The sequence below is a fragment of the Eucalyptus grandis genome, chromosome 3 (assembly GCF_016545825.1).
Source record: "Eucalyptus grandis isolate ANBG69807.140 chromosome 3, ASM1654582v1, whole genome shotgun sequence".
Classification (NCBI taxonomy): Eukaryota; Viridiplantae; Streptophyta; class Magnoliopsida; order Myrtales; family Myrtaceae; genus Eucalyptus; species Eucalyptus grandis.
In genome coordinates, this window is record NC_052614.1 from 656,525 (window position 1) to 681,072 (window position 24,548).

General features: G+C 37.3%; 1 protein-coding gene and 1 non-coding gene across 2 annotated transcripts; both read right to left on the bottom strand.

Moving 5' to 3' along the window:
• Positions 1 to 1,818: 1,818 nt before the first annotated feature.
• On the bottom strand, positions 1,819 to 10,715 carry LOC104438742. The gene is made up of 9 exons (XR_005549283.1): positions 10,344 to 10,715; positions 9,992 to 10,116; positions 8,662 to 8,901; positions 8,275 to 8,508; positions 4,523 to 4,701; positions 4,167 to 4,291; positions 2,815 to 3,051; positions 2,420 to 2,660; positions 1,819 to 2,226 (listed from the first exon to the last, which is right to left on the bottom strand). It is a non-coding gene; the product is annotated as a GDSL esterase/lipase At1g29660 (transcript).
• A 9,986-nt stretch (positions 10,716 to 20,701) lies between these two features.
• On the bottom strand, positions 20,702 to 23,805 carry LOC104435939 (GDSL esterase/lipase At5g45670-like). Its single transcript, XM_010048657.3, has 5 exons — positions 23,334 to 23,805; positions 22,979 to 23,103; positions 21,603 to 21,842; positions 21,207 to 21,447; positions 20,702 to 21,013 (listed from the first exon to the last, which is right to left on the bottom strand). Exons 1-5 carry the CDS (start codon positions 23,590 to 23,592, stop codon positions 20,799 to 20,801), a joined length of 1,080 nt encoding a protein of 359 aa, XP_010046959.2. The 5' UTR covers positions 23,593 to 23,805; the 3' UTR covers positions 20,702 to 20,798.
• Between the last annotated feature and the right edge of the window lie 743 nt (positions 23,806 to 24,548).

A 24,548-nucleotide genomic window follows, 5' to 3' on the forward strand; every position in this document is an offset into this window, starting at 1 on the left:
ATGAATAAGTGAAGGCATTATTGAGATGCAAGTTATGATAAAGTGTTGTTCTGACTTTTCTTTATAGATGTCGGATAATGAAATATATCGATATTTATAATGGTATGAAATATACCTACTTCCTTTTTTGACCTATTTATTTTAGAGTTAGCTACCGTGCATACGCTATGCGCAAGCAATACGATTTTTATTTGCCTTTATAAAAAAATCAATTAATATGGATAAACTGAGTACGATTGCTCAAGTACACACACAATTATTAAAAGGGAAATATTATATCACCCCTATTGTTTCACTTATGTCAATGTAGTGCATCTCCCCGCCTTCCTATAAGTTAGTTATTCCCTAATGGAGCACATCTATGAAATTCATGCCCATCATGTATGTTATTAAAAAACTAAATAATGTGCATATAAAATTAGGAAAAAAGCCACAAAAATTTCTAAACTATACGTATTGGAAGCATCGAAGTCAACAATAAGCTTGCGTACCAATATCTCGGTAGCCAATCAACAAACCATAAATCGATAACTTGTGAATTGATAACTTCTTTGTACAATTGACAACTTCAACATAAGAGGTGAAGTTGTCAATTGTACTAAGCAATTTCACGAACTATGCCTTTCGAGATACAACAACTTAAACCCATTTGTATTAGCATTATACGAATGGGACTCTATCAAACATTTATCGAAACCGGCACACTTAGAGGATTATTTCAGAAGAGAAAACTCAAGAGACGTCCTAGGAGTGCTTCAAGGAATTCTTGATACTTTTTTGAACTAAGTAAACATGTCTATGTTATAGGAGTGCTTCAAGGAGTTCTTGATATGTTTTTTAACTAAGTAAACATGTCTATTTATAGACGAGGGAAATAGCTGCAAAAAACTGAAAGTACATGATTTCTAGAGTCATTTCGGTTATGTTCACATTAGTTGAATCATTAACCTTTAATAATAAAAATATTAAATTCAGAAACTACAACAGAACGAAGAGTCACTTTAATTAAAGGGACGCTTACCTAATGTTGAGCCATTAAAACCTATAATTACAGCAATAATTACGACAGCTTTGATTTTAAAATAGCAGTCGCCTTATTTGACAGGAATTATCCTGGAGATTTTATTCAATAGCGTATGCATTTAGACGTCGGCGGCCGTGTGGACTTACTTTGGCACTGCCCAATATCATCCCTATCACCTGGGTCAGATCATCGCCAGATTGCGAATGTCGTAAGGGGAGGCATCGGATGGAAGCAAAGCGTTGTATGCCCTCGCGACAATCCCCAAATTCACTGTCTCCGTGAGATTGAATCCGTCAAAGAACACGTACATCGCCCTGGTCGAGCATGGAGTTTCGAAGGGAATGCAAGTGCCCAGTTCCTTGTCCACTTTACAGCAGGTCGCGTTTGAAATTAGGCCAGCCGAGAATTAAAGGAGCTCTAGTTTAGATGCTAATGGTGGGTGAGGTGGGATGGGTTTTTGGAGTTAGGGTTTGGTGTTGCAAAGGTGATATGAGGGGCAAGTTGGATGGCGTGATTCGGTTAGGAAGTGCATAATAGATGATGATGTTCAATGTGGGAATGGTGAGAGAGGTGTGGATTGAAGGTTTTGGGTATTGGGTTTTGGGTATTGGGAGTTGTAGGGCAAACTATCACCGTTGGGATAGAGAGGGAACTCTTCAAAGGAAGAGAAACTCAACCGATTGCGAACGAAACTAGTACTTAACTTAGACACCAAGCTATGTTCCACTTACTGTATTGAAATAGAACATCACTTTGCAATCAGCAAATTGCTCGATGCGTATGCAATGCACAGGCATGAAATTGTCATTATTGTTCAATCAAAATGCCCTCACATCTCAAAAATATCCTTTCGGCAAAAATGGCATCGACATGAATTAAAATTTGCCAAACTATCTTGGAGATTTTATTGAACAACTAGATCAATATCAATTGAAACTTTTCGAAGTAATATGCACACACGAGCACTTAATCTCTCTATTTTCTTCTTTAGATCATTGCAAGATGATGAATATCAAAAGGGTAAGCATCAGAAGAAAGTAAAGCTTTGTAAGCCCTTGCACCAAACACCAAATTCGCTATCTCTGTGGGGTGAAATCCATCATAGAAGGCGTGCAACAACCTAATCAAGCATGGAGTTTCGAAGGGAATGCACATGCCATCCTCCTGAACCTTACAACAGGTTGAACCTGCAACTCGGAGAGCTGAAAATAGACAAATACAATATCATCATTGAAATTCACCCGTGAAGAAGCATAAATGATGTGCCACGATATACTTATACATCCCTTAATATGGTAAATAGTTTCATCATGTCGTAAACTAATCTTTCATATATTCTTAACATTACTCAAAAAGGATTTCTCAAACACAAGATCGAGAGAGACACACACACACCTGGAAGTCCAGCAGTGGCGATTCCAAAAAAGTCTATGTAGGTGAACTTAGCATCGACCAGGTTGCGATTCAGTTCATCAACAAGAGGTTTGAGCCTATCGTTGAATAACATAACCGCGCTGTTGATCTTGTCGACGCACAGAGATCCGTTGGTCCCAAATCTTGAAATTTCTGTTGGGGCGCAACCAATCACACTTAATCCAAATATTGCCACCTTCCTTGCTCCATAGGAATACAATGTCTAAGGTTTGAAAATTGGATTATAAAAAGATCAGATCCGTTGAAACTACGGATATTCCAAGTAATAATCAAATGAAAGTGATCAAAAAAAAAAATAGATGTTAATTTAAATTAGAACTGGAGTTATCCGACGCGCATTAGGAGAAAGTTGTTACCTTCAACTGTTGTTGGTATTGCTCGATTAGTACATCGGCATATTGCTCGGGCGTGTAAAGCTTGCCGGTCTGATATACGTCTGGCATGAAGTAGTTGTTGATGTAATCGTTGCTTCCCATTCCTACCGTGTATATGCACTTGTTTAAGTATGCCGTAGCATTCGATCCCAACATGTCTCGACGCGAGATTGTGACCAAATGGTTTTGCAATTGATGGTTCAAGCTGATTCGATCGCCCTGTTGGAAGAGCATGTAAAAGATATCTTTTTGAATATATGTACAAATAATATAGGCAGACTTAAGGGGGCTAGTGAGTGTTGTCCAACCGAGCCATCAAATAATTAGAGTTTGTTTGTTTCATGGAAAATATCTTCCTCATTTGGTTCGTTAAGGAAAATAACTCAACGGAAAATATTTTCCTAATCAACTGAAAACGTTTTCAAGGTATCAGCACTTAGATTCAAAATTTTACGCTTGAGCACAAAATCCTTAACATTGGTTCTCGAGTCTTAGCATTCAAGACTAGGCCTCCGGTGGCCAGGTTTGGGTTCATTAAGGCGAGACTCAAGACCTCGATGCTCAGGCATAGGCCGCTAGCACTTACACTTGGGTCTATCAAGGCTAGGCCCAAATTCCTTATGTATGTACTCAATGCTCCAACACTAAAACTCACGTCCATAAAGACCATGCTCGGGTCCTTGACGTTGGATCTCTAATCCTAACTCTTAGGCTCAAGTCTACAAAGGCTGTACTAGGGTCCTCGGTGCTCATGTTCAAGTCCTCGGTTAGAAACTTTTGCTCCTCTAAAAGTATCTTTTCAAAAAAGAAAAATTGAATTTTTGTATATTCGGATTTTTTTTTTTCTTTTTGTTTCTTCTTCGGCCCATCACCGACCGTAACAACAACTAGCGAGCTCTAATCTCTTTAGAATGGGAGAGCTCACCGCCTCTGGCAACTAGACTCAAGCTCACCCAAGGCCAATGGGGTCTCGACAACTGGCAACAAGATTTGAGCTCGGGCATCATCAAATTAGGCGAGCTCACGCCTTGCGGCCTTTGGGGAGGCTTGAGCTCGCCTGAGGCCGACAACCGGCGAAGGAAAAAGCAAAAAGAAAAGAGAATATGTATAAAAATTAAAAGTAATTAAAAATAATTTTAAAATACGAATTTTATGATAATTTTACCTATTAGACTTTCCTTACCAAACAAATGGAAAATACTATTTAGTTCATTTTTAAGTTTTAGCCAGACACCGAAAAATGAAGTCATTTTCTGAAAAAATATCTCATAGAAATGATACATTTCCTGCGAAACAAACAAATCCTTTGTGTAAAATTCTACATATTTATTTACCAGTTGGTGTCCTGTTTCGTCTCGAATGCCTGCCCCACCGGATGCATAATTCACACCGATGAGTATCTCGCTCCCTTTTGCAGATGCAAAGGGTTGAATGTATCTGTCAAACCCCAGGAGTCCGGCTGTATTCATAAATAAGACACATAATAAAAAAAAAAAACTGAATAGCAAGCCCATGAACGTAATAGGCATACGCCTGTAAACTCACGAGAGTTTTTGCCTTTTGGCTTCCTAAGCAACTTCTAGGAAAGCATGATACTATGTTCAAGCCACATTACGTTATGCTTTTCCAAGATTTAACATGAACAGTTAGAAGGGTCATTGAAAAAAGGAGAGCAGGTAAGAAAGCAGACCAATGATATCGACGGAGGTGCGGCCATTGGTGAACCTTCCGGTGGCTCTGTCGGGGAAGTCAATCCCATAAGGAGGATAATTCGCTTTGGCCTGAGTCTCGAGATCGTTGTTGTTCCCGTTATCAGCGAGGGAATCCCCATATGAAGTAACACGGCACTTGAGGAGCTCAAGAACCCAGCTTGGCGAATTCGATGAGATCAAGAAGAGAACAGGAAAAATAACTCCCCATGCTCTATTGTACTCGAACGACGCCATTTTGAAATGGGAAATATATCTATGAAGAAAGACTGAAGCTTCTCTGGTGTGTATAATGTATGAACGAATCAAATAGAAGGTGAACAAAAGGGTAAGAAAGCTTTCAAAGCTGGAAGCGATTGGTGGCCGGCGATGAGAAGAACAGAAAGCAAGAAGAGGACGGTTTGCAGGGCAGAGAAAGGAAGCGATGGTGATTATAACTAGCCAGACAGTTGACTTTTTCCATTAGCTCGAGCATGACAAAGTGGAATGAAAAGGGCGATTACAAAGGAATTTGGTGACATGACGCGAAGGGTATGGGTATTGCTAGATAACATTGTTTTGAATTTATCCCGCCGTGATCCAGTTGGCATATTCCAGCTATTTTTGCCCTTGAATGAACCCTAGAATATATATATGTCCCATGTGCAAGAGATCCGCAAAAACAGTAGCACGTGTATATAAACATTTATATCAATGATAAACGTGGATCCCACTTTATTGGAATATAATACACGGAAACACAAAATCACCATATAAATAAACGATATATAATAAAGACACCAGAAATTTACATAGTTCGATCTGAGTATTAATAACTACATTTATAGAAAGAGAATTATAGTTTACAATCGCTCACACGCTTGAGTGTTTCCCACACTTTAATTTAAGCACAAATCCAAAATATTTATAAATAAATAATTCATTTGAACATAAATTCACGGTACAAAATTATCACACATTTAAACTCAAAACAAAACACTCTATGTACACCAAAATCAAAAAATTATCACGTGTTCAAACTCAAAACAAAACGCTCTACGTATGCCAAAATCAAAAACTCCAGTGTTGGTCTTTGGTCCACATATGGCTTCGCGTTCTTAATCAAGGCTTTCACGCGGCTTCAAGGACTTGCGGCTTCAGAGATTGTGGCCGTGCGGCTTCGTAGGGATTCGGCAGTCAAAAGAATCCTCCCTATATATATGTGCGCCCATGGAGAAGAATTTGACCTGGGCCCACTTTTTTGCTCCACGTGCAGCTCTCCTCCCTCTCTCGGCGTGGAATATGCGTGCCCAAAGTCAAATATTTGACTTTCGGCGCCCACCATGATAACCTGCAGAGGAATTCAGCAACTCCAGATAAAAGAGGAAACTTTTGCTCCCTTTTTATTTTATTTTTATTTCCTCTTTTATGTAGCTATAAAGAATCCAAGAAAGAAAATTGTTACTTTTTTCTTCATCTAATTTCCAATCCTTGAAAGAAAAAAACTTTATCGATAAATTCGGTTTAACAAATCATTATCCAAATTTAAATTCGAGACATTAATTTAACACACTCTAATTAAGGGAAGCTAAAATTGAGCCTGCAACATGGAATGTCGTAGTTTACAAATAAAGGAAAAGGATATGTTTTAGTAACAAGTGAAAAAGTAAAGGCATTGTTGAGATGCAAGTCATGATGAAGGGTTGTTCTATTTTTTTCTTTTTGGATGTCGTGATAATAAAATTTATCGATATTTATAATGGGACAAGATATACCTACATCCTTTTTTGACCTATTTATTTTAGCGTTAGCTATCGTGCATACGATATTCGTAAGCAATACGACTTTTATTCGCCTTTAAAAAAAAGTCAATTAACATGGATAAATTGAGTACAATTGCTCAAGTACACACGCAATCATTGAAAGGGAAATATTATATAACCCCTATCATTTTGCATATGTCAATGTCTTGCATTTATCTGCCTTCCTATAAGTTAGTTATTCCCTAATGGAGTAAATCTATGAAATTCATGCCATCATGTTGTTAGCAAGGTTCACTTCTATGTGGAGGAAGCCCAATGAGTTGCAAGCTCAAAAAGGTTTGAGCCCGTATGCTAAACAATGAGCACACTTCTTTAGCGCCGAACTTTTCAATTCTAAAATGAGCTTCTTCTTGGCCAATAGTGACAAACCCTTCTCACTGATGTGACTGAGCCTCTTATGTCATAACTCAGCTGCATCTTTGCTGTCTACTACATTAATTTTGTCTGTGGACAACTTTGCCTGCATAATGTACAACGAATAATATTTTTCACATCTAGTCACAACAAGAAAACCTTTGGTGAACTTCCATTGACTATTACGAAAGGTGTTGCAATACCCCTCATCATCCAACTTGCCTGTATAAATCAAATTCAAGAGGATATCAGATATAACTTGCAGTCGCCTTATTTGACTGGAATTATCCTGGATATTTTATTCAATAGCGTATGCATTTAGACGTTGGCGGCCGTGTGGACAACTGCTTCGGCGCTGACCAATATCATCCCAACCTCTTTAGTCAGATCATCGCCAGATTGCGAATGCCGTAAGGGGAGGCATCGGATGGAAGCAAAGCGTTGCATGCCCTCGCAGCAAACCCCAAATTCACTGTCTCCGTGGGATGGAATCCGTCAAAGAACACGCATATCTTCCTGTACGAGCATGGAGTTTCGAAGGGAATGCAAGTGCCCAGTTCCTTGTTCACTTTACAGCAGGTCGCGTTAGGCCAGCTGAGAATTTAAGGAGCTCTAGTTTAGATGCTAACGGTGGGTGAGGTGGGACGGGTTTTTGGAGTTGGGGCTTGGTGTTGCAAAGGTGATACGGGGGAAAAGTTGGATGGCGTGATTCGGTTAGGAAGTGCATAATAGATGATGATGTTCAATGTGGGAATGGTGAGAGAGGTGTGGATTTAACGTTTTGGGTATTGGGAGTTTTACGGAAACTATCACCGTTGGGATGGAGAGGGAGCTCTTCAAAGGAAGAGAGACTCAACCGATTGCTAATGAAACTAGTACTTAACTTAGACACCAAGTTATGTTCCACTTACTGCATTGAAATAGAACATCATTTTGCAATCAGCAAATTGCTCGATGCGTATGCAGTGCACAGGCATGAAATTGTCATTATTGTTCAATCAAAATACCCTCACAGGTCAAAAATATTCTTTCGGCAAAAATGGCATCGACATGAATTAAAATTTGTCAAACTGTCTTGGAGATTTTATTGAGCAACTAGATCAATATCAATTGAAACTTTTCGAATTAATATGCACACATGAGCATTTAATCTCTCTATTTTCTTCTTCAGATCATTGCGAGATGATGAATATCAAAAGGGTAAGCATCAGAAGAAAGTAAAGCTGTGTAAGCCCTTGCACCAAACACCAAATTCACTATCTCTGTGGGGTGAAATCCATCGTAGAAGGCGTGCAACAACCTAATCAAGCATGGAGTTTCGAAGGGAATGCACAGGCCACTCTCCCGAACCTTACAACAGGTTGAACTTGCAACTCGGAGAACTGAAAATAGACAAATACAATATCATCATTGAAATTCACCAGTGAAGAACCATAGACGTCGTGCCACAATATACTTATACATCCGTTAATATGGTAATAGTTTCGTCATGTGGTAAACTGATCTTTGATATATTCTTAACATTACTCAAAAAGGATTTCTCAAACACAAGATTGAGAGAGACACACACCTGGAAGTCCAGCAATGGCGATTCCAAAAAAGTCTATGTAGGTGAACTTAGCATCGGCCAGGTTGCGATTCAGTTCATCAACGAGAGGTTTGAGCCTATCGTTGAGTAACATAACCGCGATGTTGATCTTGTCGACGCACAGAGATCCGTTGGTCCCAAATCTTGAAATTTTTGTTGGGGCGCAACCTATCACACTTAATCCAAATATTGCCACCTTCCTTGCTCCATAGGAATACAATGTCTAAGGTTTGAAAATTGGATTATAAAAAGATCATATCCGTTGAAACTACGGATATTCCAAGTAATAATCAAATGAAAGTGATCAAAAAAAAAATAGATGTTAATTTAAATTAGAACTGGAGTTATCCGACGCGCATTAGGAGAAAGTTGTTACCTTCAACTGTTGTTGGTATTGCTTGATTAGTACATCGGCGTATTGCTCGGGCATGTAAAGCTTGCCGGTCTGATATACGTCTGGCATGAAGTAGTTGTTGATGTAATCGTTGCTTCCCATTCCTATCGTGTATATGCACTCGTTTAAGTATGCCGTAGCATTCGATCCCAACATGTCTCTGACGCGCGAGATTGTGACCAAATGGTTTTGCAATTGATGGTTCAAGCTTATTCGATCGCCCTGTTGGAAGAGCATGTAAAAGATATCTTTTTGAATATCGGCAGACTTAAGGGGGCTAGTGAGTGTTGTCCAACCAAACTGTCAAATAATTAGAGTTTGTTTATTTCATGGAAAATATCTTCCTCATTTGGTTTGTTAAGGAAAATAACTCAACGGAAAACATTTTCCTAATCAACTGAAAATGTTTTCAAGGTATCAGCACTTAGATTCAAAATTTTACGCTTGAGCACGAAATCCTTAACATTGGTTCTCGAGTCTTAGCATTCAAGACTAGGCCTCTGGTGGCCAGGCTTGGGTTCATTAAGGCAAGACTCAAGACCTCGATGCTCAGGCGTAGGCCCCTAGCACTTACACTTGGGTCTATCAAGGTTGGGCCCAAACTCCTTATGCATGTACCCAATGCTCCGACACCGAAACTCACGTCCATAAAGGCCATGCTTGGATCCCTGACATTGGATCTCTAATCCTAACTCTTAGGCTCAAGTCCACAAAGGCTGTACTAGGGCCCTCAGTGATCGTGTTCAGGTCCTCGGTTAGAAACTTTTGCTCCTCTAAAAGTATTTTTTCAAAAAAAAAATTTTTTATATTTGGATTTTTTTTTTTTTTGTTTCTTCTTCAGCCCGTCACCGACCATGACAACAACTAGCGAGCTCTAATCTCTTTAGAATGGGAGAGCTCACTGCCTCTGGCAACTAGACTCAATCTCACCTAAGGCCAACAGGCTCTCGACAATTGGCAACAAGACTTGAGCTCGGGCATCATCAAATTAGGTGAGCTCACACCTTGCAGCCTTTGGGGAGGCTTGAGCTCGCCTGAGGCTGGCAACCGGCGAAGGAAAAAGCAAAAAGAAAAGAGAATATATATAAAAATTAAAAGTAATTAAAAATAATTTTAAAATACAAATTTTATGATAATTTTACCTATTAGACTTTCCTTACCAAACAAATGGAAAATACTATTTAGTTCATTTTTAAGTTTCAGCCGAACACCGAAAAATGAGGTCATTTTCTTAAAAAATATTTTACAAAAATAATACATTTTCTAGCGAAACAAACAGATCCTTAGCGTAAAATTCTACATATTTATTTACCAGTTGCTGTCCTGTTTCGTCTCGAATGCCTGCCCCACCGGATGCATAATTCACACCGATGAGTATCTCGCTCCCTTTTGCAGATGCAAAGGGTTGAATGTATCTGTCAAACCCCAGGAGTCCGGCTGTATTCACAAATAAGACACATAATAAAAAAAACTGAATAGCAAGCCCATGAACGTAATAGGCGTACGCCTGTAAACTCACGAGAGTTTTTGCCTTTTGGCTTCCTAAGCAACTTCTAGGAAAGCATGATACTATGTTCAAGCCACATTACGTTATGCTTTTCCAAGATTTAACATGAACAGTTAGAAGGGTCATTGAAAAAAGGAGAGCAGGTAAGAAAGCAGACCAATGATATCGACGGAGGTGCGGCCATTGGTGAACCTTCCGGTGGCTCTGTCGGGGAAGTCAATCCCATAAGGAGGATAATTCGCTTTGGCCTGAGTCTCGAGATCGTTTGTTGTTCCCATTATCAGCGAGGAATCCCCATATATGAAGTAACACGGCACTTGAGGAGCTCCAAGAACCCAGCTTGGCGAATTCGATGAGATCAAGAAGAGAACAGGCAAAATAACTCCCCATGCTCTATTGTACTCGAACGACGCCATTTTGAAATGGGAAATATATCTATGAAGAAAGACTGAAGCTTCTCTGGTGTGTATAATGTATGAATGAATCAAATAGACGGTGAACAAAAGGGTAAGAAAGCTTCCAAAGCTGGAAGCGATTGGTGGCCGGCTATGAGAATAACAGAAAGCAAGAAGAGGACGATTTGCAGGGCGGAGAAAGGAAGCGATGGTGATTATAACTAGCCAGACAGTTGACTTTTTCCGTTCGCTCGAGCATGCCAAAGTGGAATGAAAAAGGCGATTACAAAGGAATTTAGTGACATGACGCGAAGGGTATTGCTAGATAACATTGTTTTGAGTGATATCCGGCCGTGATCCAGTTCGCATATTCCAGCTATTTTTGCCCTTGAGTGAACCCTAGAATATATATAAAAGATGTGTCCCATGTGCAAGAGATCCGCCAAAACAGTAGCACGTGTATATAAACATTTATATCAATGATAAACGTGGATCCCACTTTAATTAGGGGAAGCTAAAATCGAGCCTGCGACACGAATGTCGTAGTTTAAAAACAAAGGAAAAAGATATGTTTTAGTAACAAGTGAAAAAGTAAAGGCATTGTTGAGATGCAAGTTATGATGAAGGGTTGTTCTATATTTTCTTTTTGGATGTCGTGATAATAAAATTTATCGATATTTATAATGGGACGAGATATACCTACATCCTTTTTTGACCTATTTATTTTAGCGTTAGCTATCGTGCATACGATATTCGTAAGCAATACGACTTTTATTCGCCTTTAAAAAAAAGTCAATTAACATGGATAAATTGAGTACAATTGCTCAAGTATACACACAATCATTGAAAGGGAAATATTATATAACCCCTATCATTTTGCATATGTCAATGTCGTGCATTTATCCGCCTTCCTATAAGTTAGTTATTCCCTAATGGAGCAAATCTATGAAATTCATGCCATCATGTATGTTATTATAAAACTAAATAATGTGCATATGTAATAGGCCAAAAGCCACAAAAAAAATCCTAAACTATACTTATTGTGATAAAAAAAAATTATGACATCAAAAATCCCAAACTATACTTGCCGAGACATATTTACACTAAACTTTTTCTTTGACATAATAACCCCAAACTTGTACCTATGTGGTTTATCATCCATCAAGGTCCTGTCACATGATTTTCTAGTCAAAATAACGTCATTTTTATTTCATTTAAGACACATGGGCACCATATTAGTATTGTTTGTGTTTTGTCATCTATGTAGGCAAATTTTTAATAATGCTTACTGATGGAACTTTGATGGATGGTGGACGAGTCACACATATACAAATTTGAGATCTTTAGAATAAAAAAAGTTTGATAGAAGGTGAACGTGTCACACATGTACAAATTTGACATTTTCAGTATAAAAAAAAGTTTAAATTAAATGTATCACAATAAGCATAATTTGAAATTTTTGATGTCATAAAGAAAAATTCAAGGTAAATATATCACAATAAACATAGTTTAGAGTTTTTTTTATGGCTTTTTCCCTTTATAACAAGCGTGAAGAAGTTCTTCTTTTTGCCCTTTCTAAAAGTCGTGTAGATCTAACATTCCCTAGTTAAATTGATTAATTCGGGAACGTCTGGCTTGAATTCTTAATTTGTTGGTAGCTATTCTATCAGCGAACTTTCCCTTTAATTATTTCTTCATTTGCAATGTTTCTCATTTATTCATAATATACTTATTCTTAAAGCCAACTCCACATTATATTTACTACGTGCGCATATCTGGTTTAGGGGTCATGCCACTCGGTGGTGTTCGCTAATTGATTCTCTTAAAATGGAAAGTGAGACCGAATAGAGATATAGAAGATGACCGTGAATTATGGACCACAAGTGCTCTTTCATGGGTAATTTGTAACTGGCAAGTTCAGGAATGTGCAGGGTGACCATTGAAAAGTGAATTTAGCAAAATATTCTATTCAAGGAACGTTGCAGAAAACCATTAAAAAAGAGTGTATTTGGGGTATCGAGAAATTCCTAACTCACGAATGAAAAGTTACTCAAATCCCACTAATTATATACAAACTATTTTGAGTTAAATTCACTTATACAGGTCAAAAGTCGGGACTTATTTCACTTGGCTCCCAAAACTTCATGGACTTATTTTACTTTCATGATTGCAAGTGCGAAAAAAGGTTTTACGTCGGTGATGTTGCTAATAGAAATCATACATTTATTTGTCCTGTAATAAAGCCATTTGAACCATTCTTTTTATATTAAATTAGGACTATAGTATATTGATGATATTTCTTATTAGTGTTTTTTCCATTCCCTTATTTTTGTTTTATTTAATTTATTCTTTTTTGATTCATAAAACCTCCACAAAATGGTATCCACGAATTTCTCAAGAAGCCGGCAAACAATGTTAATAAGTTTCTTTTCTATCCCCTTACTGCTATTCTGGTTGAATTTTTTGTCTTATAGGAGAAATCCCACTTGATGGGCTAGCAAACCTGGTTTCTCGGAAAATCTGGGGGGTACACGGTACGGTTACTCTCAAATGGGTGACAGTACCGTCCTACTCTCATTTCCCTATAGATAGATACATAGAAGATGATATGTGGTATGATATATGCAGAAGCTTTTGTGGGAAATCTTAACGTATAAAAATGCGTATTGGAAAAAAAAAATACTGTTTGTTGTAACAAAAAAACAGAGATATTAACACTGACAGCGATAACAAACTAAAAAGTGACCAAGCCAATGTATACTCTTTATAATTAAAGATGCTGAATTACAATTTAAATACAGACTTACTTGAATGTAATAAAATGCAAATTGCCAGGTAGTCAATCAGAAGTATCAAAGTCGACAATAAGCTTGTGTTCCGATATCTCGGTAGCCGATCGACAACCACAAATCAACAACTTGTGAATCAATGACTTCTTTATATAATTGGCAACTTCAACATAAGAGGTGAGATACGGCTAACTAAATTTCTTTAAAGCGATTAGTTCCTACTAACAGTACTAAACAATTTCATGAACCATGCTTCTCAAGATACAACGCCTTGAACCCATTTGTATTAGCATTATACAAATGGGACTCTATCAAACACATATCGAAACCGGCACACTTAAAGGATTACAAAAGAGAAAACTCAATAGACAATCTAGGAGTACTTCAAGGAGTTCTTGAATTTTTATTTTTTTTTAACTAAGTAAACATGTCTATTTATAGACGAGGGAAGTAGCTTAAGAAAAGCTGAAAGCACGTAATTTCTCGAGTCATGTCGGTTATGCTCACATTAGGTGAATCATTAACCTTTAATAAGAACAATATTAGATTCAGAAATTACAACAGAACATAGAGTCACTTTAATTAAAGCCACTAACAATAATTACAACAGCTTTAATTCTAAAATAGCAGTCGCCTTATTTGACTGGAATTATCCTAGAGATTTTATTCAATAGCATATGCATTTAGACGTTGGCGGCCGTGTGGACAACTGCTTCAGCGCTGACCAATATCATCCCAATCTCTTTGGTCAGATCATCGCCGTATGGGGGGGGGCATCGGATGGAAGCAGAGCGTTGCCTGCCCTCGCAGCAAACCCCAAATTCACTGTCTCCGTGGGATGGAATCCGTCAAAGAACACGCATATCTTCATGTTCGAGCATGGAGTTTCGAAGGGAATGCAAGTGCCCAGTTCCTTGTCCACTTTACAGCAGGTCGCGTTAGGCCAGCTGAGAATTTAAGGAGCTCTAGTTTAGATGCTAACGGTGGGTGAGGTGGGACGGGTTTTTGGAGTTGGGGCTTGGTGTTGCAAAGGTGATATGGGGGGCAAGTTGGATGTCGTGATTCGGTTAGGAAGTGCATAATAGATGATGATGTTCAATGTGGGAATGGTGAGAGAGGTGTGGATTTAAGGTTTTGGGTATTGGGAGTTTTACGCAAACTATCACCGTTGGGATAAAAAGGGAGCTCTTCAAAGGAAGAGAGACTCAACCGATTCCTAACGAAACCAGTACTTAACCTAGACACCAACCCAGGTTCCACTTACTGCATTGAAATAGAACATCATTTTGCAATCCGCAAATTGCTCGATGCGTATGCAATGCATAGGCATGAAATTGTCATTATTGTTCAATCAAAATGTGTAAGAGTTTTCCTAATATGGACTAAATTAATTGATATTGTAATTTACTATTTTTACAGTTACCGTAAAACGGGGTTGGTCTAAGGTGAGATAGAATGTTTCTTAATTAATCTAATATAGGACTGGCTAGTGTGGGCCGAGTTGAGCCTAGCCCGTAATGAGGGGGACTGGCTAGAAATTTTATAAATAGTGCTCAAGTCTCTCCTCTAACCCTAATTCTCACCCGTATCCTCACCTAAGGGGCGTTTACCTAACGCTACACATGTGGGAGCCGCCTCATTGAGCCAGTGATACGGAAGGCAATAGAGGAGAAGAACTTGATGCGTGGATCCCCTTGATATATGGGTAACCCTTTTATGCTTCCGCTTTATATTCGATGGATCCCAAAATCAGTGCATTAATGTTTCTACTCAATTATATATATTCTTGTTCTAGTTATGGAGATTTTGGGGTTGCGCAATTTGCATCCAACATGTGGTATCAAAGCCTTCATAACCCTAGAACTCGAACACGTAGTGATTTTGCCTTAATTTGTGATTTTCGTGATTTTTTTCAATAAAAATACAATTAAATCATAAATTTGGATTGGGCTTGAAGAGACGAGCAAGATAGTCGACAGCGCGTCGCTGGAGGAGGCTGCATGCGCCCCCACGCGCCGCTTGGGTGTCGAACGCGCGCAGCGCGCGTGAGATCCACGCGCCGCGCACTCAGGCGGCGCATCTGGGCGTGTGGAGACTCCGTTCGGCGTGTGGATGGTGGCGTTAGGTTCGTATGATCATCCTCTACGTCGTGGTATATTTATATTACATGTTTGATAATTTTATGGATGTGAAAATACATACGGAACCCTAAATACGTGTATTTTTAGTGTATTTTTGCGTATTTTTCTTATATTTTCTGATTTTGGAAATATAAGTATTAGGTTATAGTATCACATAAACATTATAATGGTGTGATTCATTAATAAAAATTAAACTTTATTGTGAACTAAAACTGGCTTAACGAGATACAACCATTATGGGATAGTTATTGAGCTATGTATTGATTATAAAATTTTTATTATTTAACATACTCCTTGACATGCTGGTAATCTTTGAATGATGGATGTCTTAAGAACTCATGACCAAACTAATTGTACTGATTAACATATCTGTTGAATGTGGGTAATGCATGTCAATTAAGTTACTGCATATTGTATATGAACTCATCTGGTCACTTGTTAATGTCTATCAAGTTGAATATTTTTATGGTTAAGGAGTATGACAACATTTATGTAGAGCAATAATATCTACTATTAAATTTTAGATATTTGGTTCTCTGGTTTGACTCAATTAATAGGCCACTGGTTAATTACAATGATAATTTGTTACTTAAAAATTGGCTAATAAATCAGTTGTTGGCCTTTGAGTTATTTTTTTACTTATGAACTCATGAGTGATAATGGATTAGCTGTCAAGCTTGTCGATTTAGTGTACCTTGTATTACTATTGATGTTAATTTATGAGAGATATTTTAGATCAACATTCTTTTAATGTTGTTCTATTAATTAGTAATTGTGATGCACAAGAGATGCTTGCTTCTATGTTATGAGAAGTTTATTGTGTTGATATCATCGTTGTCATCGGTGATATATATATATATATATATATCTTTCAGGTTCGTTATATGTGTGTGTGTGTGTGTGTGTGTGTGTGTGTGTGTGTGTGTGTGTGTGTGTAAATAAAGATTTTATTAATGAATAAAGCAATGTAATTAGCATGATATGTGATTTTGGTGATATGTTGCCCCTATCACTAAAGTTAAAATCACATGTATATGGTATATGTGAGGAGTAAATTTAAATCCCTGGTATGAGAGAATTTCAATGATTCAATTGAGTAGTGACCGCCAAAGTGGCATGCTTGATTGAGTTTGAGAAACTTCGGTCTCGTATGATGATTGGGATGTCTCCTGGTCTAATGTGTAGTCATACTCCCAAATGAGGTGATTGTATATTAGTTCATGGAGGGATACATGATAGTGTGGTGGAGGAGTGACTGATTCTAGTGATTCATATGCCCAAAGGTGATGAATTCACGAAGAATTGAAATATATTCTCATAACCGCTATCATGTGAGGAGTGTACAACTCCATGTTATGTATTCTGCTCAGAGGTGATTATATGATTATGCGTGTAACTCTCTAGATATATACTTGTATGTCAAATTACACAATGCTCACATGATGCTAATTATATATATTACTTGTTTTTCAGTTGCATTTTATGTAATTAATAACTCCACTATTATTGAGATTTTTACTGCTTCAAATTTTAAGTTGTTGACATATGATTTGTTGCTTGAAAAAAGAGCAATTGAATTTGCTTACTGTTCATGAAACGTTCCATTCCGGAATACTTGAAAAGTGGTTTGCCTGCGGACTGCACTACTATAAGATGATGGAAGCCTTAGTTGCTTGAAATTATGTCTTGTCTAATATTGAAATTAGGACACATCTACAAAGATTGTGTTTAAGTCCTAATGACATATACATTTCATATATATGGTTAAAAGGTTATTTCCGAAAGTTTTCTATTTAAGGAAAATAACCAAGATAAAGAAAAAAATAATTACAATTAGTCTTAAAAGGTTGTTAGGCTTAACAGTGGCCGTGAGTATTTTGGCAAGTATGACAATGTAAAATATCTTAAAGGATCATTTGTCAAATAGTTGGTAGATTCTGGGGTGGTAACTTAATTACTATACTTGAAAATCCTGATAAAAATATTTGGCCAAAAAGCATAAATGCACCATATTAAACATAGTGATGAGTATGATTAATAAGACTAATTTATTTGGTCTTTTGTGGGATGATATTCTGAAAGTAACATTTTCACATACAAAAATAGTTTCATAAACTTCTTTTGAGTTATAGATTAGACATAAATTACTTGAATCATATGAAATTTAGAGGTGTCATGCAAAAGTGAGATTATCTAATCAAATATTAAATGTGTTGAAATTCAGATCCACTCGAAATTATTTTGTATCTTATCTAGATTGTTAAAAGGGTATTGATTTTATGACCCTAAAGAAGGTGCAAGAATTATGGAATCACATACTCTAAAGTTTCTAAAAATTCACGTAATTATAGAGGATAGCTACTCTCAGACTATTAAGAATAATAGTGCGATGGAAGATCACTGTGTCTTTGTCTTTGCCTATATAGACAATTGTGGTACAAACAATTGTACAATTTCAGATACCATAAACTAAACTTATTAAGGTTCAAGGTACTATTCTTGATATAGTTTATAATGAAATTTCTTAAACCTCTCAAGTGCAGAATGAATTGGTTGCAGCTTTATTAAGGAGATTTGCTAGGGAAAGACGATCAGTTATTCCATTAGACTATATAGTCTCTTTATGAGAGCATGACTGCAATATCCACTACATGGTTGATTTAGCGACATAAATAAATGTTGTTTTTATCCCCAATCAAGTATGTGATTAGATGCCATAAAAGACGATATATAATTTGTGAAACATCATAATGTTTGGAAACTAACTTACTTGCCTAAAGATCACAAGTTCATTAGTTGCAAATTAGCGTACAAAATTAAAAGGATTTCAAAGGAAAATTGTGAAGTTTAAAACTAAACTTGTAGCTAAAGCTTTCACTCTAAAAGAGGGGTGAATAGTTTATAGTGAAGAAATAATTATTTCTTTCTACTATTTTTAAAGATTTTTTCAGAGTGAACGTGGTATTAATAATTTATTTTGATATGGAGTTACGCCAAATAGATACAAAATCTATATAGTGCAACTAGATGATTTTGCAGCAGATTCAAATAAATTTGTGTAGACTGAAAAGTCTTATTCATAGTTTTAAGCATGTTTTCAAACAATATTATTAAAGTTTCATAGTGTTGTTATTTTGTTCAATTTGAAACAAAGTAATTCAATATACTGCAAGGTTAGTGGGAGGAAATTTATTTTTTCTCATACTCTATGTACATGATATTTTGCTTACAAGTTGTGACCTTGAAACATCTTATATCATTTATACTGAGATCTGTAAGGATTGTTTTTGCCATATTATATTAGATTTTCTCGGAGGACATTTGCTTATTGTATATTTGAAATATTTAATATACATCATTGTAAGCCAAGAATTGTTCATGTTGTTAAGGGTGATAGATTAAATCTATCGCATTGTCCTTATTTAGATATTGAAAAATCTAATTAAATGATTGTACCTTGTGTCAGTGCACTTAAAAGTATAATGTATGCTCGAATTTGCACTAGACTAAATATTGTCTTTATGACGGGACTTCTAGGAAGATATTGGTCAAATCCAGGACGTGATCACCGAGTTGCTGTTAAGAAAGTTTTAAGGTATTTAAAGAGAACATAAGATTATATGCTAATTTACAGACATATTCAATTCTTGCAGCTAGTAGGGTATTTAGATGTAAACTTTGCTGGCTGTTAAGATGATATAAAATCAATAACGGAATATATATTTATGTTAGCAAGAAGTGCAGTAAATAAAGTTCTATGTTATCTTCTACTATGTAAGCGGTGTTAGTAACATTCTTTTAGGTTGTTACTTGGGCTATTAGGCTCCAGAACCTCATGAAGAAGTTGATTGTTTCAACTTTATGGATAGACCCATACGGTTATATTAAGATAACAAATTTATAGTATTATTTATTAATATAAAGATCTCAAGGGGTCTAAATATATGGTGGTTAAAATTTTTGATCAAAAGAAAACGGTACAAAAATGTGACATAATAATATACTATGGTTGCATATCCACTAATTAAAGGTCTACGCCCATGTGTATTTGAGCAACATGTCATTAGCATGGCCTAGGAGCATCATGACATGTTGTTGTTTAGTGGGAGCTATTTTGACTTTACTTTGATAAATGTTTCATCTGTGTTTGTTACACTTTGTAACAATTTGATATGTATCAACTTTTGCATTCAATAAAATATTTTTGAATGTGTTGTTATTATGTTGAATACATATTGATAAAGTCTCAAGATATTGTATACACCTTGAGTGAAGGCTAAGGGCATCCGGTTATTAGCCTTGTGCATATGTCTTGTGATACATAAAGAAAGGTTAACCATAAGGACAAGACATATGTAGGTTCATTGGAATCATAAAAGCATTCTTTAGTAGCACAAGTTTTTGTGACACCTAAGATAAGAGAATGGTGATTGACAAATGGGATCTCTCTATGAGAAATGTTATCAATTTGCCACATTACTATATTGAATAAATATCAATAAAGTTAAAAGCACTCGTGACCATGGAAGGCTCTGTGTGTATACATGCAGTTACCGCCATGATTCGGTGTTTAAGACTTTATGGGATAGGATTGACTATTAAGAATTATCTCTGGACCAAATGTGCGTACATACGGTACGATTTTAATTAATATAGTCCAAGTGGGAGAATATAAGAGTTTCCTAATGTGAATTAAATTAATTGATATTGTAATTTACTATTTTTATGTTTATCATAAAACAGGGTTGGTCTAAAATGAGATAGAATTTTTCTTAATTAGTCTAATATGGGACTGGCTAATGTGGGCTGAGTTGAGCTTGGCCCGTAATGAGGGGGACTGGCTGGAAACTCTATAAATAATGTTCAAGTCTCTTCTCTAACCCTAATTCTCACCCGTATCCTCACCTAAGGGGTGTTACCTAATGCTACACGTGTGGGGGCTGCCTCATTGAGTCAGTGATACAGAGGGTAATAGAGAAAAATGACTTGATGCGTGGATCCCCTTGATATGTGGGTAATCCCTTTTTCTGCTTCTGCTTTATATTCGATGAATCCCAAAACAAGTGCGTTAATCTTTCTACTCAATTATGCATGTTCTTGTTCTAGTTATGGAGATCAACAAAATGCCCTCACAGGTCAAAAATATTCTTTCGGCAAAAATGGCATCAACATGAATCAAAATTTGCCAAACTGTTTTGGAGATTTTATTGAACAACTAGACCAATATCAATTGAAACTTTTTGAACAAATATGCACACATGAGCACTTAATCTCACTATTTTCTTCTTCAGAGCATCGCAAGATGATGAATATCAATAGGGTAAGCATCAGAAGAAAGTAAAGCTTTGTAAGCCATTGCACCAAACACCAAATTCACTATCTCTGTGGGGTGAATTCCATCGTAGAAGGCGTGTAACAACCTAATAAAGCATGGAGTTTCGAAGGGAATGCACATGCCATCCTCCCGAACCTTACAACAGGTTGAACTTGCAACTCGAAGAGCTGAAAATAGACAAATACAATATCATCATTGAAATTCACACGTGAAGAACCATAGACGTTGTGCCACGATATACTTATACATCCCTTAATATGGTAAATAGTTCCATCATGTCGTAAACTGATCTTTGATATATTCTTAACGTTACTCAAAAAGGATTTCTCAAACACAAGATTGAGAGACACACACACACACCTGGAAGTCCAGCAGTGGAGATTCCAAAAAAGTCTATGTAGGTGAACTTAGCATCGGCCAGGTTGCGATTCAGTTCATCAACGAGAGGTTTGAGCCTGTCGTTGAATAACATAACCGCACTGTTGATCTTGTCGACGCACAGAGATCCGTTGGTCCCAAATCTTGAAATTTCTGCTGGGGCGCAACCTATCACACTTAATCCAAATATTGCCACCTTCCTTGCTCCATAGGAATACAATGTCTAAGGTTTGAAAATTGGATTATAAAAAGATCAGATCCGTTGAAACTAAAGATATTCCAAGTAATAATCAAATGAAAGTGATAAAAAAAAAAAAAAAGATGTTAATTGAAATTAGAACTGGAGTTATCCAATGCGCATTAGGAGAAAGTTGTTACCTTCAACTGTTGTTGGTATTGCTTGATTAGTACATCGGCGTATTGCTCAGGTGTGTAAAGCTTGCTGGTTTGATATACGTCTGGCATGAAGTAGTTGTTGATGTAATCGTTGCTTCCCATTCCTACCGTGTATATGCACTTGTTTAAGTATGCCGTAGCATTCGATCCCAACATGTCTCTGACGCGCGAGATTGTGACCAAATGGTTTTGCAATTGATGGTTCAAGCTGATTCGATCACCCTGTTGGAAGAGCATGTAAAAGATATCTTTTTGAATATATGTACAAATAATATAGGCAGACTTAAAAGGGGCCTAGTGGGTGTTGTCCAATTGAGCCATCAAATAATTAGAGTTTATTTGTTTTGTGGAAAATATTTTTCTCATTTGGTTTGCTCAGGAAAATAACTCAACGTAAAATGTTTTCCTAGTAAGAAAAAAATGTTTTCAAGGTATCGATGCTTGGATTCAAAATCTTACGCTTGGGCACGAAAACCTTAACATTGGTTCTCAAGTCTTAGCGTTCAAGACTAGATCTCTGGTGGCCGGGCCTAGGTTCATTGAGGCTAGGCTCGACACCTCAATGCTCAGGCCTAGGCCCCTGGCATCCATGCCTGGGTCCATCAAAGCTGGGCCCAAACTCCTAGTGCCCGTATCCAATGCTCCGACACTGAAACTCGAGTCCATAAAGGCCGTGCTCAGGTCCTTAATGTTGGATCTCCAATCCTAACTCTTAGGCTCAAGTCCACGAAGACCATACTAGGGTCCTCGATGCTCAAGCTCAAGTCCTCGATTAGAAACATTTGCTCATTTAAAAGTATTTTTCAAAAAAAAAAATCGAATTTTTTATATTCAAATTTTTTTTCTTTTTTATTTTTCCTTTTCTTTTCTTCCATTTTCTTTTTGTTTCTTCTTTGGCGTTCACCGACCATGACAACGGCCGGTGAGCTAACCTCTCCAAAATGGGAGAGCTCACCGCCTCTAGCAACTAGACTCAAGCTCACCCAAGGCCCATGGACTCTTGACAACGGGCAACGAGGCTTGAGCTTGAGCATCATCAAATTAGGTGAGCTCACACCTCGCAGCCTTGGGCGAGGCTTGAGCTCGCTTGAGGCAGGCGACCGGTCAAGGAAAAAGCAAAAAGGAAAGAAAATATATATAAAAATTAAAAGTAATTAAAAATAATTTTGAAATATAAATGCTATGATTATTTACCTATTAGATTTTCCTTACCAAACAAATGGAAAATAATCTTTAGTTCATTTTTAAGTCTTAGCCACCGAAAAGTGAAGTCATTTTCCTGAAAATATTTCACAGAAATGATACAGTTCCGGCGGAACAAACAGATCCTTAGCATAAAATTCTACATATATATGTACCAGTTGCTGTCCTGTTTCGTCTCGAATGCCCGACCCACCGGATGCATAATTCACACCGATGAGTATCTCGCTCCCTTTTGCAGATGCAAAGGGTTGAATGTATCTGTCAAACCCCAGGAGTCCGGCTGTATTCACAAATAAGACACATAACAAAAAAAAAAACTGAATAGCAAGCCCATGAACGTAATAGGCGCACGCCTGTAAACTCACGAGAGTTTTTGCTTTTTGGCTTCCTAAGCAACTTCTAGGAAAGCATGATACTATGTTCAAGCCACATTACGTTATGCTTTTCCAAGATTTAACATGAACAGTTAGAAGGGTCATTGAAAAAAGGAGAGCAGGTAAGAAAGCAGACCAATGATATCGACGGAGGTGCGGCCATTGGTGAACCTTCCGGTGGCTCTGTCGGGGAAGTCAATCCCATAAGGAGGATAATTCGCTTTGGCCTGAGTCTCGAGATCGTTGTTGTTCCCATTATCAGCGAGGGAATCCCCATATATGAAGTAACACGGCACTTGAGGAGCTCCAAGAACCCAGCTTGGCGAATTCGATGAGATCAAGAAGAGAACAGGCAAAATAACTCCCCATGCTCTATTGTACTCGAATGACGCCATTTTGAAATGGGAAATATATCTATGAAGAAAGACTGAAGCTTCTCTGGCGTGTATAATGTATGAACGAATCAAATAGACGGTGAACAAAAGGGTAAGAAAGCTTTCAAAGCTGGAAGCGATTGGTGGCCGGCGATGAGAAGAACAGAAAGCAAGAAGAGGACGATTTGCAGGGCAGCGAAAGGAAGCGATGGTGATTATAACTAGCCAGGCCTAAAGGAAATAATCTTAGCATTACCAGAAAATGTTAAGCATGATCACATGCATAATGTTATAGTTCAAACCCGTGATTACGTAGACCGTCGTTTTCTTCAAATAATTCAATGACAGTCGACTTTTTCCATTCGCTCAAGCGTTAGACCCGTCAAAATGGGTCGTGACTTTCAAGTTATTTTCTCTGAATTATTAAGAGTAAGAATTGTGGCCCACTGGGCCACACCTAATCTCCGAGCACATGGATAAATGCCCACCATCCAATATTTCTCGTGGCCACACCTAATCTCCGAGCACATAGACAAATGCGCACCATCCATCGCTTTGTGATATTTCTTGTCCGGTTCTTACTTTTATAATAATTCAAAGAAAAGAACTTGAAAGTCATGACCCATTTGACGGGTCTATCGAGCGTGCCCCCCAATTCTCTGGGGGAAGGAAAGTAGAATAAAAAATGCGATTACAAAGGAATTTGGTGACGTGAAGCGAAGGGTTTAGCTAGAAAACATTGTTTTGAACGATATCCCGCCGTGAACCAATTGGCATATTCCAGCTATTTTTGCCCATGAACGACCCTAAAACATATATAAAAGATGTCGTGTCCATATATATATGTCAATGATGAACGTGAATCCCAATTTAATTTGGGGAAGTTGAAATCGAGCTCGCGACATGAAATGTTGTAGCTCACAAACAAAGGAAAAACTTATAGTAATAAATGAAAAAAGGGAAAAGTGTCACAAAAA